The sequence below is a fragment of the Colletes gigas genome, unplaced genomic scaffold (assembly GCF_013123115.1).
Source record: "Colletes gigas isolate AHSC1104 unplaced genomic scaffold, ASM1312311v1 Colletes_gigas_Sc00034, whole genome shotgun sequence".
Lineage (NCBI taxonomy): Eukaryota > Metazoa > Arthropoda > Insecta > Hymenoptera > Colletidae > Colletes > Colletes gigas.
Window position 1 is genome coordinate 361,919 of NW_025106663.1, and position 14,248 is coordinate 376,166.

The 14,248-nt window shown below is 36.3% G+C and overlaps 3 protein-coding genes across 3 annotated transcripts in view; all 3 read left to right on the top strand.

The window, feature by feature from the left end:
• LOC122402287 overlaps nt 1-14,248 on the top strand; it is a 684,713-nt gene that overhangs the window by 45,530 nt on the left and 624,935 nt on the right. The window lies entirely within an intron of this gene.
• On the top strand, nt 670-5,400 carry LOC122402314 (histone H2A.V). The gene is made up of 5 exons (XM_043405002.1): nt 670-741; nt 887-964; nt 2,197-2,310; nt 2,791-2,920; nt 3,081-5,400. Exons 1-5 carry the CDS (start codon nt 739-741, stop codon nt 3,140-3,142), a joined length of 387 nt encoding a protein of 128 aa, XP_043260937.1. The 5' UTR covers nt 670-738; the 3' UTR covers nt 3,143-5,400.
• The window catches only part of LOC122402279 (cadherin-87A), a 64,161-nt gene continuing 56,400 nt past the window's right edge, over nt 6,488-14,248 (top strand). Inside the window, exon 1 of the mRNA XM_043404928.1 lies at nt 6,488-7,037. Coding sequence (XP_043260863.1) covers nt 6,997-7,037 — 41 coding nt within the window. The 5' untranslated portion in view covers nt 6,488-6,996. The remainder of the gene's footprint in view (nt 7,038-14,248) is intronic.

Here is a 14,248-nt window from a genome sequence, read left to right on the forward strand (position 1 = left end):
GTCGCTGATACCCCAAAAGGGGGTACGCGACTTGTAACAAATAAATGGACTAATTAATTAATTAATTTTAAACAATTATCAGTTCGTATGACAGTACAGTAGACATTCACTCGTTCGGTCTCTATCAAACTCTCAGGTCTGATAAATGAATGGTTAGTTAATCCAAAGCATATACCAACATATTATCATTAATCAGTTGTTAATGAACAAAACAAGTATGCGTATGTATGGTTGATATAATACACCGGCTGTATACTTATTGGTGGTTCTACAAACTAGATAAAATTAACGAGAGAAAGATTAAAGCGAACGACCACGGAATCTGTCAATATTTTTCTGTTGTTTAATTGTTTCCATCTAAACGAAAATGTAACCGATTAAAAGAGAACCGAATAAGAGATAGTCTACTGTAATTGGTTACTTTGCTCAGTTACTTTGTGCAATATAGAACGTTATCTAAAGTAGGGATAATGTTACGCGATGCAATGTTCAAGCGATACGAGATGAAGACGTTATTGCATATACGTTTTAACCGAAATTGTAATAACGATTCGTTTCCACTAGGTGGCGAGGGGTTATTTCGTCGAGCGTCCGTGATTGGCGGATGTTGGTCACATGGGACGACCGCGGGACACGCCGACAGCGCCAAGCGTATTTGGCGGGACCGTGCTTAGACGGCGTCGTCTGTGCTCCTCGTAAGTCTGTCGTGTAGTGAACCACAAAGGCTCTCGTCGCATAATGGTAAGTATCCGCGAGTTTTCGGCGGATCCTTTAGCCATCCGTACCTCGTAACCGCATCACCATCTTCTACGATGTTTGTACTGTTTACTGGTGAAGTTTCATGGCTGTATCTTGTAAATTAACCGTGATTTTTGTTCGTTAACAGGCTGGCGGAAAGGCGGGCAAGGACTCTGGCAAAGCGAAGGCGAAAGCGGTCTCTCGTTCGGCGAGGGCCGGCTTGCAGGCGAGTTTATCAATGCTTAATTAATTCAAACGCGTAGATTACAGTCGTATAATTATTGTCTGTCGATAATGTACGCGATCGCCGTTATTTTTCCTAAATTTTTAAAGGTGAACAGGTGAAATCGTCGCGATTGGCGCGTAAAACCGAAGTGTTTTTAAGTAACTAATCGACGATTCGTTTGTATGCAGGTTTAACGACTATTAGGCAAATAAACGACGTGAATTAGGTTCATTTGACTTTAGTCTACGCATACCGCGACGGTAAATTGGGGAAAATCGTAGGGAAATATATTATTTTTCGAATTAAAATTACGGTGGTTTCATTTAACTTCGGAAGTTTTCAAATGAGACGGTTGTCTGTTGTACGCCCCCTTCTCAATTCTTTCGATTCAATTATTTTACTTACATTGAAATGCATTGTTTGATAATCGGCGTAAAGACATTTCGCGAAAATTGTTTACATTTTTATTTGTTTGTGTCGATCACGCTGGAATAATTTTAAATGACAGAATATAAAATTTTGCTGTTGCTTTTGTTTACCTGTCACTGAAACTCGACTGAGAACGTTACGTGCACTGTTTATCGACGTAAATAGCAGTGTTTTAATATTTAGTCGACAAATTAATCGGTGGCTACGATTTGTCAAATATTTTATCAATTTCGAGTGTTTATTTAAACGCAAATGTAGTATTGTAGTGTTTCTAGTAGTGAATCTTCCTCGTGCGATCCTCGTGCTCTCAGAATTTGTAACGATAGAAAAGAGTTTACGATTGTTTTAATCGGAAACGAGTAAAATATAGGGCGTGCACTATCGAATGATGAAACTACAGACTAAAGCTGAAAAGCTCGAGAAAGTTGAATCATCGTGTACCGCTCGATATCCGTGGCGTTAAAAAAGAGGACCGTGATGTGTTGTTCCCATGTGCGAACGAGGTTTGTTTTTATGCCCCCGGGGACAAATGGATAAAACATAATCGTGGAAAACGCCTAAGTCGTGAAACGCTGTAAATATAGAGTGTTGCGAAAAGTCGTGTCATTGCTCCTCGTTCGATATTTCTTGCATGAAAAGCTGCTGACGCGCGTGACCTTATGTTATTCGAACAGACATTACGTACAGATGCGTTCTAACCTGTAAATATTTACCTTAGCCACGGAACTGATATTTCGATACAATCGAGCTTTCGTGCGTGTGTTCATACGTATCACGTTTGTTTTCCTTTCGTTTTTTTCCAGTTCCCTGTTGGCAGAATTCATAGGCATTTGAAAAACAGAACCACAAGTCATGGTCGAGTCGGTGCTACGGCGGCGGTGTACAGTGCAGCTATCTTGGAGTACCTAACTGCCGAGGTAAGAATGTGTTTGTGTTCTATGGAAGAAATATATGATGAAATAGAGAGAGGGGCAATGGCGGAACGGGGACAAATACGCACAATAGGAAGATCTGAAACCAGAACTATATACACGGATAGCGTTACTAGCGACTAATGGCGGAGTTACCAACTCCAACCATCATGGCCGCTGTTTCCCGCCTTTTCGACGATCGTACGCCAAAACATGAATATTCTATTTTTACTTTTACAACCAATTCTCGAACTTTTTTACCACACGGGGTAGAGATTCGAATTTCTATGTATTTAAGCCAATTCTTTATCGAAAATACCAGTCAATACTCCTGGTCTTTATTTAAGACTCCGATCGGATCGATCATTGACGACATTTCTTCAAAATTTCATATCCTCGACAACGTCGAAAACTCTGACTCGATCCATTATTATAATAGATACATAGAGTTGGACTAAATTTACCATGAAATGAACCTTGTTTCAGGTACTTGAATTGGCAGGGAACGCATCAAAAGATTTGAAGGTGAAACGTATTACACCAAGGCATCTTCAGCTTGCTATTCGCGGTGACGAAGAATTAGATAGTCTTATTAAAGCAACTATTGCGGGAGGAGGTATGTTCCAAGACAATCTTTCTTCACTTTTGCAAATTGAATACAACGCTTCAAATTACAAGAACATTATAGAGCTTGGAATCATCGTATCGCTAGTTGCAAGCGCCGAATTGCACAGGTTCGTAACCGTTAAGAAAAAAATATTTTATTTTCTTTGCAGGTGTTATTCCACATATCCACAAATCGTTGATCGGAAAGAAGGGTTCGCAAAAGCCAGCATAATTAGTGAATCATTGAAGAACATTTCAAGCTATGTAGGAAAAGCAGATGCAGAAGCAAGCAGAGTGATTGTTGACAAAGTGTACCTATGTTACTAAATTGATGGCGAGACTGGCGTGATATATTTATATATATATACACACATATATATATAGATATATAGATATATATATATATATATATATATAAATAAAACAAATATTGATATAATTTAATATAGGTAATGAGAATTAAAGAAAGGACAAATTTTTACCACGCAATTGGCATTCAGAAAGGGAAAAAAAGTAATGTTAGGTTCGAAATAGAGAAAAATTTTAGTGTACACTACTACGTCTGCAACTATTTGACGAGCGATGCGTTGTAGCATCGCTTGTTCAAGACTGCAGAAATCCTCGATACGTTACATGAATACTGAACATTTTGAAAGTTGGAGTATTTAAGGACTTGGATGTGTCGAATTGTTTATAGTTTGTTCGGAGTTTATCTTTCGTTCCGTTACTAAGTCGATGGATGTTCCAAATTTGTCTCCTTTATTTTTTAAATTGCTGCGTGGTATTAACGCCGTTTTTCTTAAAATTTGCTATTCAGCGATAGCAGAAGCTGTTATTCCGAAATAATATTGTATACATACAAGTATTACGTAGTTTTTATTTCAAAAAAAGTTTCTTGTACTTTTCAATATTTAACGTTTCCAATTTTTACTCGCATCTAGATGTCTAATACTCTACGAATGAGGATACAAGTGAAAATAAATACGTAATCATTCTTGTTATTAAATACTCTTGACTGTCTTACAGCGATAAATAACATGTATAAATATGTTTAGAGTAAATTTTTAATTTTTGATAATTTCTGTTCGAAAAGTTCGTTTTGCCAAATACCTTCGATTAAATTTTTCAAGTTTTCAGTCCTCACAATATTAATGTAAGTATACAGGGTGGAGTGCTGAAAAATATATATCCTATAGTATGAATTGGGGGATATATTAAACACGAAAATTGCATGACCAGAAATATCATTTTTCTTAGCAGAGTCGGTCTTCGTATCCAAGTTTTTAATAAATACTTTAACAGAAGAAGAGCTAAAGACAAATACAGCGCTATATATTTATGTGCTGTTTATTTATGAACGCGTTAGTTAATATTTAATGCGAGATATTTGTTTATATTCGTATTATTGTTTTATTTGGCTATGTGCGAACTATTGAACCTTTGTTATCAGTTGAAATTCAAGTTTGTTTGCGCCAAATATTTAAATTCACGAGAAAGCTGTGGCGGGGTTGATTTTTCTTCAAGTATTAAAAACGCAAATTTTATTTAAAAGAGAGCTCCCTGATCTTAAGAACTGGGAAACGATCGAGGAAGAATGATTTTTCTTTCATCATATGTTCCTCTATTCAAACTGAGTAATATGTGTTACTAATATTCCGTAGATACTTTTTTTTTAGATTCTCCACTCTGTGTAAGAACATTTTAGGAACTATAGTTTTTTCAAACATTGTTTCTCCTAACGTCGTGAAAATTGATGTCACTTACGAACTATAATTAGCGAATTCTGAACGATTCAGCTGACCCGAACTTATAATTAACCGTTTCGGTACGGGATCATCGATTGATCATGCGTTCGTTATGGCCTCTGGCATCGATCGGTCGCTACGAATAATTTATTAACGTTCTAATAGATCGGACACTCGTACCGAAAGACGATTTATACCTATAGTGGGCTAAAACTTACGAGACTGGAACCTTTGAAACGTGATAAGCTTTTACTCTCGTGAAAAATATTTCGGCATTAGAAAATTTATAACGCGAAACATCATAATCTCTGTTCTAGTAGTGTTCTATTAATGTAAAAACCATAGTAGAAAAGTTTAACCAGTCTGAAACGTGCAAGCGGTATATATGTTTTTAAGAAAAGTAAATTTACTTTCTCTTTGATTTTGTTCGCACGATTTTTCATTTTATTCTTCATGAAAACTGTTAATCGTGTCATTTAGTGTAATTTTCACTGTATCTACGGGTATTGTACCGTATATTAAATACCAGCTATGTGTAAAACGTTCATTTTCATAATAAAGAAAAGTTTTACTATTGAGTATCGTCCAATCACTGATAAAATGAATATCGAGACTCGAGGGAAAATTGTATACTAATTTGTATTTCGTGCCTTCTTTGAAAATCGTTAAGTTAACTTTAAAGGTAATATATTATTGAAAGGCTGTTACACAACGAATGATTTTTGTAAATGCATCATTGTACATTAACTACGTAATGTCATTTCGTATTGCATGTAAAACATTCGATCTAGAAATATACTTTCTCTGATAGACCATAGCTGTGTAATTAAAAGATAAATGCTACCTGAGGATTCTTTGAAAATAGTCTTGTATTCACAGATCGACAAATATTCAGCTCTTTTTCTTTATTTAAAAAGGAATAATTGTTTCTTTTCCTCGACTATTTTTTTAAAAAGAAGACTCGTATCATTTACAACCGAAGCTCGCATTGGGGGTTGGTTTTGTAACCGGTGATAATTGATAATACGTAGGAGTTTGTCGTGATTCGTACATTATTTAAAAAAACGGTTTAAATACTTACAATTATCTTTGATTTTTTTCATTGCTTCTCTCTCCGGTGATAGCTGAATCTCTGATAGCGAGCTTCCCCAGACGGATAATAAATAAAAATGGAGACTTGTTACCAATTTTCCCGCCTGTAGATTTGTTATCAACGACGTGAATCGACTACTGTGTTGGAATCATTTTCTTTAACTTACAGGATAACGGAGAATGCGTTACCGAATGCCGTTAAGGCAGCACCAAGAAACTGGCTACAGAAATGGTTTCAGAAACATCCATCCTTAGTAACGCCATCGAATTTAAGACTTTATTTGCGGATTAAGCACCGGAGCATTTATTATCGAAGCAGTTCTCCGATGGAGGATATTTTCGTGGTCTCAGTTAAGTTTAGATCAATAGCATTAATTCAGCCAACCAAAATTTTCATTTTCGATATCTGTGTATCAAGATAAATAGTGAAAAATTGATCGCAAGTTTTCAAGACACTAAAACGTAGTTTAACTCTTATAAGTAAAAATTTTGCACATAATAATTGAACTTCTCTGTGTGCCGGTAGGTGCTGCCACCACGGTGGGAGCGGCTCCTACCATCTAGTTTCCCCCACCAGCAGCCAATCGTACGGCTGGTCGAGGCTGCTCGCAATGTAATACGGTGTGGCTTCTTGCGTACTTGTAGAAGAGAGATAGAAGCAAGGAAGAGCTCCCCACTAAGCCGGTCAGAAGCTCAGTCGCCTTTCACGAGCATGGTCGGCTGGGCTACTCGTACCGTGTCTAGAATTCTAAACGCCGAGCATCGTTCGCTCGAAACGTAAATTCCATTCGTCGGGGGACGAGAGTGTCCGTTTTATCGACTTTGTCGCGGGGGACAGGATCTCTCGACGGATCGTCCTCGGGTTCGTCGTGAGAGGGCCGGGTGTTTGTGCACACTGGGTGACAGAACGCGTGGCTGCTGTCCAATAGTGTCCTTTCTACGATCAACGTCTCGTATGCTTTGCAACAGCTTCGTGTCTCGATTTTCGGAAGATCGGTGCGAGAGGAACCGTTTTCGTTTCGCTCGCGCCGCGCTATTTCCGGTGTTTATGCCTTTCGGCGAAATTTTTGCGCGCGCGAAGGCCCAAGGGTGGGGAAACCGTCGGTCTCAAAAAGCAGTGATTCCCCGTTAGAAAATGTATCGTTCGGTCGCGAAGTGATCGGGCTTGAGTTTCGCGAAGAGTGGACGTTGTGACTTTCTTCTCGGCGTAACTTCCCACACAGTTCACCTGGCCGTAGATTCCACGGAGATGACGACCAGACACGCGGAACGGGCTGCTGTTCGTGGCCGGTGAGTCGTTTCTTAAGAATTCTTTGCGTGACAATGCTTTTACTCGATCAAAGCTGTGTGTTAGCCAACTTATTACATTGGCGTGTTACGGTGAAAGGAAGATCTTCGTGTTACACGGTTTCATTTCCAATTTACCAGCGTCACGTTCTTTAGAAACGTCTAAGCTTCGGGCTCGGTGCAATGAAAATACTTGCGCTTTTCAGACGATTTCACTGACTCTGTATTTGGAACAATTGGTATTTATTTTCGAAATTCAATCGTATGCATGCACGGCGGACCAGATTTCAAAATTAGCGAGTCAAATAAATTCTTAAATAATGTTTATTTACGAGCTTGCCAACCGTAGTTTAATACTTGAGAATCTAATTCGATAGGTTGTGAATATTACTTTTTCATTGTTTTGGGGCATTGGTATTGCAAAAATAATGATATATATTTCGGAATTAATACACTAGTTCTTGAAACTTGATGATATATGAAATACTTCTTATACGTGTCGAAGTAAATGATCAAAGGCGCCAAATTTGAAACGTAGCAGTTAAAATAAACCGTGTAGTATCGCGATTATTTCAAACGAATATTTGTTGTTTTATTTCAAATAAAATTGATCCATGTTTTGTTTTTAATAGCGATAGAATGAACGTAAGCAAATCATACAATACGCGGAAGCTTTCGATTATGTATTTACCGATTTGGTAAATGTTTACATGATCGCATTTTCGAAGGATATTGGAGATCATGGGAGCGGAAACCAAGCTTCACGGCATATTGCAATAGTGTATACATAATATTTCTGACTGTTCGCACAAGGTTTGTTTGTTTTTTATATAAATCTCTACGTTGTTCAATATCGAAGTCTCTATAATTTTGATATTTATCTTGTATTTTAGCTTACTTTGTTGCGTGGATATTCCGTGGATAGTTGTTACGAAAAGTCTGCTGTGTTTGGGAACTTGAGTTTTGTTTTACTTGTATCCTGAGTAGAAATGTTGTCTGTAATCTAAATACAGGTATGTACTTGGAACGCAAGGTCGGTTGATCGACAACGTCATCAAGGCGGTGGTGAAAGTTTATCCCGCGTGGAAAGAACACAAACTCGTACTTATTTGTTAAAGTAAAGTATCCAGACATTTTGTGATCAGGATGTTAGTTATTTGTCTCAGAAAACGTCCCGGATTTGAGTTATTTGGTCCTCATTGAAATGGACATTGACAAATTGGTAATTGAAGTTGATTAAGTTTGTAAAATGATACTGAATTAGTTTGGAAAATTATAAAATCGAAATCTACGTTTTCGTTAATCCTAACGATTTTAACTTTTAAAAAAGTTGGGTGTAATGTAATGTCCAACTTCGCGAATTTTGCTGCAGATCGTTATCGCGTTTAAGTACAGCATGCAAAAGCATTTTATAATTAAGGGTCTTTTAATTCGGAATAGTAAAAAAACTTTTTCGCCCATTAAGAGAAAAAGTAGTTCAGTATTTTTTGTTTTTTTTAGAGGTCGAAAGTTCCTAGACCACGTTGGCGATAAAGAAAAAATTGTTTGAATGTTCGTGACTTTATTAATGGAAAAAAGCAAGCTCAAAAATAAATTCTCCGGTTAAAATTGTTTGTTAATAAAGTGCCAGGGCCATTCGACTAATTTTACGATTGTTTTTCGCGATAAGGAAGTTAACCAGAGTTGGATAAAATATTATTTTAATTAGTAAAAATAGTAAATGAATATTTCCAATTATTTTATAAATCATTTTATTTATTTTTGAATGTAAAAACATGAGAACTCACTAAAGAACGCGCTAAATAGGTTATTATAGGACTGATTTACAATTTGATTTTAGGAAATATTCGTGACAAAATGTAATCGTGATATCGTTAATTTAAAATTGTTTGCGCTTGACCCTACGATTGTACGAGTTTTGTTAGCTGTCCATCAATTTGATGCATTTGTTGCTCTAATCAAACAAAGTGTCGCCCCGATTGTGTAACTGAAATAGGTACTTGATTGTTGCAATTACGAAGGAATTGCGAGTGAAAGAATATGATCACGTCGTCTGCACGATTACATTAGAAGCCAAGTCGATTTAGTTGCCTTAAATTGAAATCGAATCTGCTGTTCAGATTTAAAAATTTCTTCTCGTTACTGGGGCCAATCACAATCATTTTTTATGATTAGACATACCACCGAATTCCTGCGCGTTTTCGAGAAAAAAATTCGATTCGGTGAAATTTTTTGGCGAAATTCGAAGGTTTCAAATCATTTTGGAAAAATTATTTTTGGTTGCGGGGATCAATTGCAATCATTTTTGGTGGTGAGACATATTCCCGAATTCCTACGCGTTTTCGAGAAAAAAATTCAATTATGTGGAATTTTTTGGCAAAATTGGAAAGTTTCAAATCATTTTGGAAAAATTATTTTTAGTTGCGGGGGTCAATTGTAATCATTTTTGGTGGTTAGACATACCCTCGAAATCCTACGCGTTTTCGAGAAAAAAATTCGATTATGTGAAATTTTTTGGCAAAATTGAAAACTTACAAATCATTTCGGAAAAATTGTTTTTGGGTCCGGGGATCAATAGCAATCATTTTTGGTGGTTAGACATACCCTCGAAATCCTACGCGTTTTCGAGAAAAAAATTCGAGTTTGTGGAATTTTTCGGCAAAATTAAAAAATTTTAAATCGTTCTAAAAAAATTATTTTTTCTTGCAGGGGTCACATACAATCATTTTTCTTTAATAAAAATTTTGACTAATATTTTGTAAGAGATAAAATAATTATTAGTTTAGACTGTTTTGATGAATCGTAGAGTATAGATCGTTCAGAGGTGATTTTTCGGAAAAAATTAAAGCCTCTTGGAGTGAGTGGACTTTACTCTGGACAGGTGTGCACAGTTTATCACCTTTTTCAAAGACATTTACGAGCGAGTCGCCATCGCAGGTTCTCGATTCAGCAGCATAGCACACGATCCGTTAGCGCATCCTCTGGGTCATCGACCATGTGGTCGCATGAGCGCAACTCGCACGATGAAACCCGTAGAATTTTCTAACAAACATACACGATGATCTATCGTCGTTAAATTATTTATTTAATTCATAATAGGGCCTAATTTTTCTTATAGGGTACTGACTTGATTACTCTAAGATAATTGCAAATAAAAAGATTCTTAAACTTCTTTCTAATAATCGAATTTTATATGATTAAACGTTCGAAAGTATTTCAGTGAACTTTTACAAAACATAGCCCCAAAAGTGTAATATACATGTAGCAAGAATAATGGGAATTTTCAGTTTTGTTTGTGATTGTAATTCCTGGGTATAATTCGATTGCAAATTTCCATAACTTCCAGTTGTTGATTTTTGTCGAGAACACCATGTACACACATACACACGTAAAGTTGAGAAAAATTGTACGGTCAGCGTTACGCCGTCTGACGCTGAAGTTCTTCTTTCCCGGCAAGTGATAAATCGCTTTCCGGATACTTGTACATCTGTTTCACTGGTTTCGTATCGTATCTATCATACTCTTCTCCAAAGCACCGACGTCTACGCTTCATTACAAATTCTATAACGTATCGAGCCCCGACCTCTGCAGACGCGTTGCAATTTTTCGTCGTAGCTTTCTTATTACCAACAACGAGAAATCACGACGTTGCTAGGAGGTTCCCAGTTACTTGAATTTATTTTGTAGATCAGAACCGTACTTTTTATATCAAATAATTTACGTATTTTTTAATTTGGATGAAAGTTTTGTGGAAAGCGAGGCGACTAAAACTCGGAATTCTCACGAAATGGGAGGTAATTTGAACAAAAATAACCGAAGTCAGTTTTTCCGGGTCCAGAAGCCCGTCGAACCGTGTAGCGGAGAGAAATTTAATCGATTGATGAAACCATTAACTGTAACGATGCCTTCTGCTAAACAGTTAAATTCTCTTGCACGTCCGTATTGGTTCGAAGCTATCGTATAACTGCGGGATAGCTTGTTCCCGACCCTTTTCCAATTCCACCTACGAACAATATCGCGGCTGCGATTGATAACAAAACGAAAACAACCGCCAACAGCCTCTCCGGAAATTCGCTTACACGTTCGTCACACGATAATGTAATTGGAAATTGGTTTTTAAACGTAGCTCCCGTTTAGTTTAATTTAAAAAAGAATAATCACATCGATTACAAACTCGTAATCTCTCTAACGATCGTTTATCAAACTAATTTAACTACCAAATTTAAAAGTAATATAAACATTTCATCCTTCGCGCGAAAAGAAACCGTAAAGTCCTTTACCATTTTGCAATCTGATGCTTAGTTTTCGAGATACAGGCAGTTAAAGTTCATCGACGTCCTCGGACGCCATTTTTATCCTAGTCAGCTGATTGCGTAACAGCAATGGCGTCCACACGGAAACTTTAATCGTTTATATCTCGAAAACGAAGCCTCGGATCGTGAAATGATAAAAGGCTTTTCGATTTTATTTTACCCAAGGAATTTAGATTTTTCGATTTAGATTTAATAAAGCTTGCCCAAGTATTGTAGTAATTTTTAATTATTTTTCTCCGGTGTTTCGAAGCGTTAGACAAATGAGAAACGAATGGTACAATCTTGTTCGTTAACTGAGACTCTCATTTTTAAAATGCAGCCGCGACGGAAGCATTCCGACGCGTTTCTAAACCGCGGTTGCACAACAAGATTTCGCTTCTATTCACGCTCGTGTGGGAGAGTTCAGATTCTCGAAATGCTGCGATACAATTGTGGAAACCATTCATTGTCCTGCGAAGAGCTCATTGTTCTTTCTGTCACGGCGATATCGATACAACGTTCTTTTTATTGTACGGTTTACATTCGCGATATGAAATCACTGTCGGGGAATTTTTTTTACCCGCTATTGGCGTTTGATACTCGACTAGCGGGAGATTACTATCGATAACTGCAAGTACAACGACCTACTCTACGCTTTTAATACTTTCCTGGAAATTGTTCTGCCAGGGATTGATTTTTTTACTTGTCGATAATCTTTCGTTGTTATGAATGTATCAGGTTAAACAAAAATATCGAGGGAATACTTCAATAGAATTTAATGAATGTCTTACGAGCGATTGATATGCGTAACCGAATTCATACGTGTAAATTTTGATTCAGAATTAAATGAAATTTTATTCAGAAGTAAAGAATTCCATTCTTTTCGTGAAGAAATCACAGTATATCGTGTATAACAAATATAGTAAATATACAACAAATTTATTCACGAGAAGAATGGAATTCTGGAATTCTGAGTATAATTTCATTTAATTCTGGTTCAAAGTTTATATATATGATTTTAGTTATGCATATAATATGCAATATATTATATGCAATATATTATAGTAAATATATAACAAATTAATTCACGAGAAGAGTGGAATTCTTGAATTCTGAGTATAATTTCATTTAATTCTGGTTCAAAGTTTATATATATGATTTTAGTTATGCATATAATATGCAATATATTATATGCAATATGTTATAGTAAATATACAACAAATTTATTCATGAGAAGAATGGAATTCTGGAATTCTGAGTATAATTTCATTTAATTCTGGTTCAAAGTTTATATATATGATTTTAGTTATGCATATAATATGCAATATATTATACTATGTTATATATTTATATTATATTTAAAAAAACTATAGTTTGTCGACTGTTGGTGGTTATAATGAACCTAGTATGAGGTTTCTAATTAGGAACTATGTATCTTTTATGTGTAACTCGATATTGCGGAGTAGATATTGCATGTAACTATGGAAATTTGGAACGTATTGCTCCATTATATAGGATAAATGAAAAGCCAGGAACCAGGAATTCACGGCACGTGACTTCGATATGTCACGATCCTGATCCTCTGGTTCCTATACAGCCGTTCCTAACTCCGACTACGTTCGTATCCTTCTATTTCCTCTCGTCTGCTCGGAATTCAGGTTGTGAGTCGGGAATCCTGGATATCGCGAGTGTAGCGTTTCGAACGAGGGCGAATTTTGAGTTTGTTGGGTGTGTCAGTTCGTAAAAATATCGCCATCGACTCACGGCCCGGCGGTCGTTGCGCATATAAATTTCACAAATGGCAGAGGACAGGGAAGGTGTTCCCAGTTACGTGTAGCTGCGTTGAAATTCCCTGACAGAAACCATTTAAAACCGTCGCCATTTTACCCATCGCAAACAGTTTATTTATGCCTCGCCAGAATCATAACTTTCGGATCGTTTTATTTTTAATTATTTCGTTGCTATTCTCATTATTTTTTATATAATTTTCCAGAGGCTAAACGAATCAATCGTCATTGTATTTAATGAAAATATAAATAAATGTTCAATACTCGATAAAATATATTAAAGTAAAAAGCAGCAGTTTGTTTGTATAATTGTGTTTATTTTATGCAATCGTGTCTCTGTAAATTTCATTAAAAAATGTTATTTTTATTATCGTGCATTTAATTAGTAATGGAATAACGTTGAATATTCCGAGTTATTAATTTTACAAAATGTTTTCTATAAATTAAAATAACAGTACACGCAGCCTGATTAATCGAAGTTTCAAGCGGATAGATTGTCCGGCAGGAAACGATACCGGAGAACTTTCGTTTCGAAACTTAAATGTTTTGAGCGTAGCAACAGATATCGCGAACTAAAGCTGAACTTGTTATAAATTTGCAAACCGAATACGTATGTTTATGAGCCGAACAAATTTAATTCTCTTGCTTTGGTACACATTTTGCCATTTCGAAGCGACGCCTCGGAGTTACATTTTTATGATGAAGAGCCTTCCGTCAAGTTTTATTTTTTTATCTACTTTAACGTTTAAACATTCCACTCCCATTGACACGAAAGACGCCCGACCGTTACGCTTCTCAGGCTTTGTCGTAATAAATTCTCTTCCGGACCGATTCACGTATCGTCGAAATTATTGCACGGAATAAAAATTATATTGGAATTCTTTTTTATTTCTTCGCGATCGATGAACGTATAGGAATGTAGAGTTATTATTTCTTGACAATCTCGGTGAAGCATCTTCTAAAACGAGAAGCGATATTTGACAATTTTTGTACAGCGTAAGGGTCGTATGAAACTTTTCGCCACTTTCCACATATATTCTTTAACATTTCAGAGTCGCGTATCTTCGAAAATTTTGCATTTTTGAAGGAGGATTTTAGTAGAAATATCGCTTCTCGTTTTACCATTCAACACGAG

Coding starts and splice junctions, on each gene's coding strand:
- LOC122402314 (XM_043405002.1), top strand. Junction 2,311..2,790: donor TGGAGTACCTAACTGCCGAG/GTAAGAATGTGT, acceptor ACCTTGTTTCAG/GTACTTGAATTGGCAGGGAA. Junction 2,921..3,080: donor AGCAACTATTGCGGGAGGAG/GTATGTTCCAAG, acceptor TTTTCTTTGCAG/GTGTTATTCCACATATCCAC.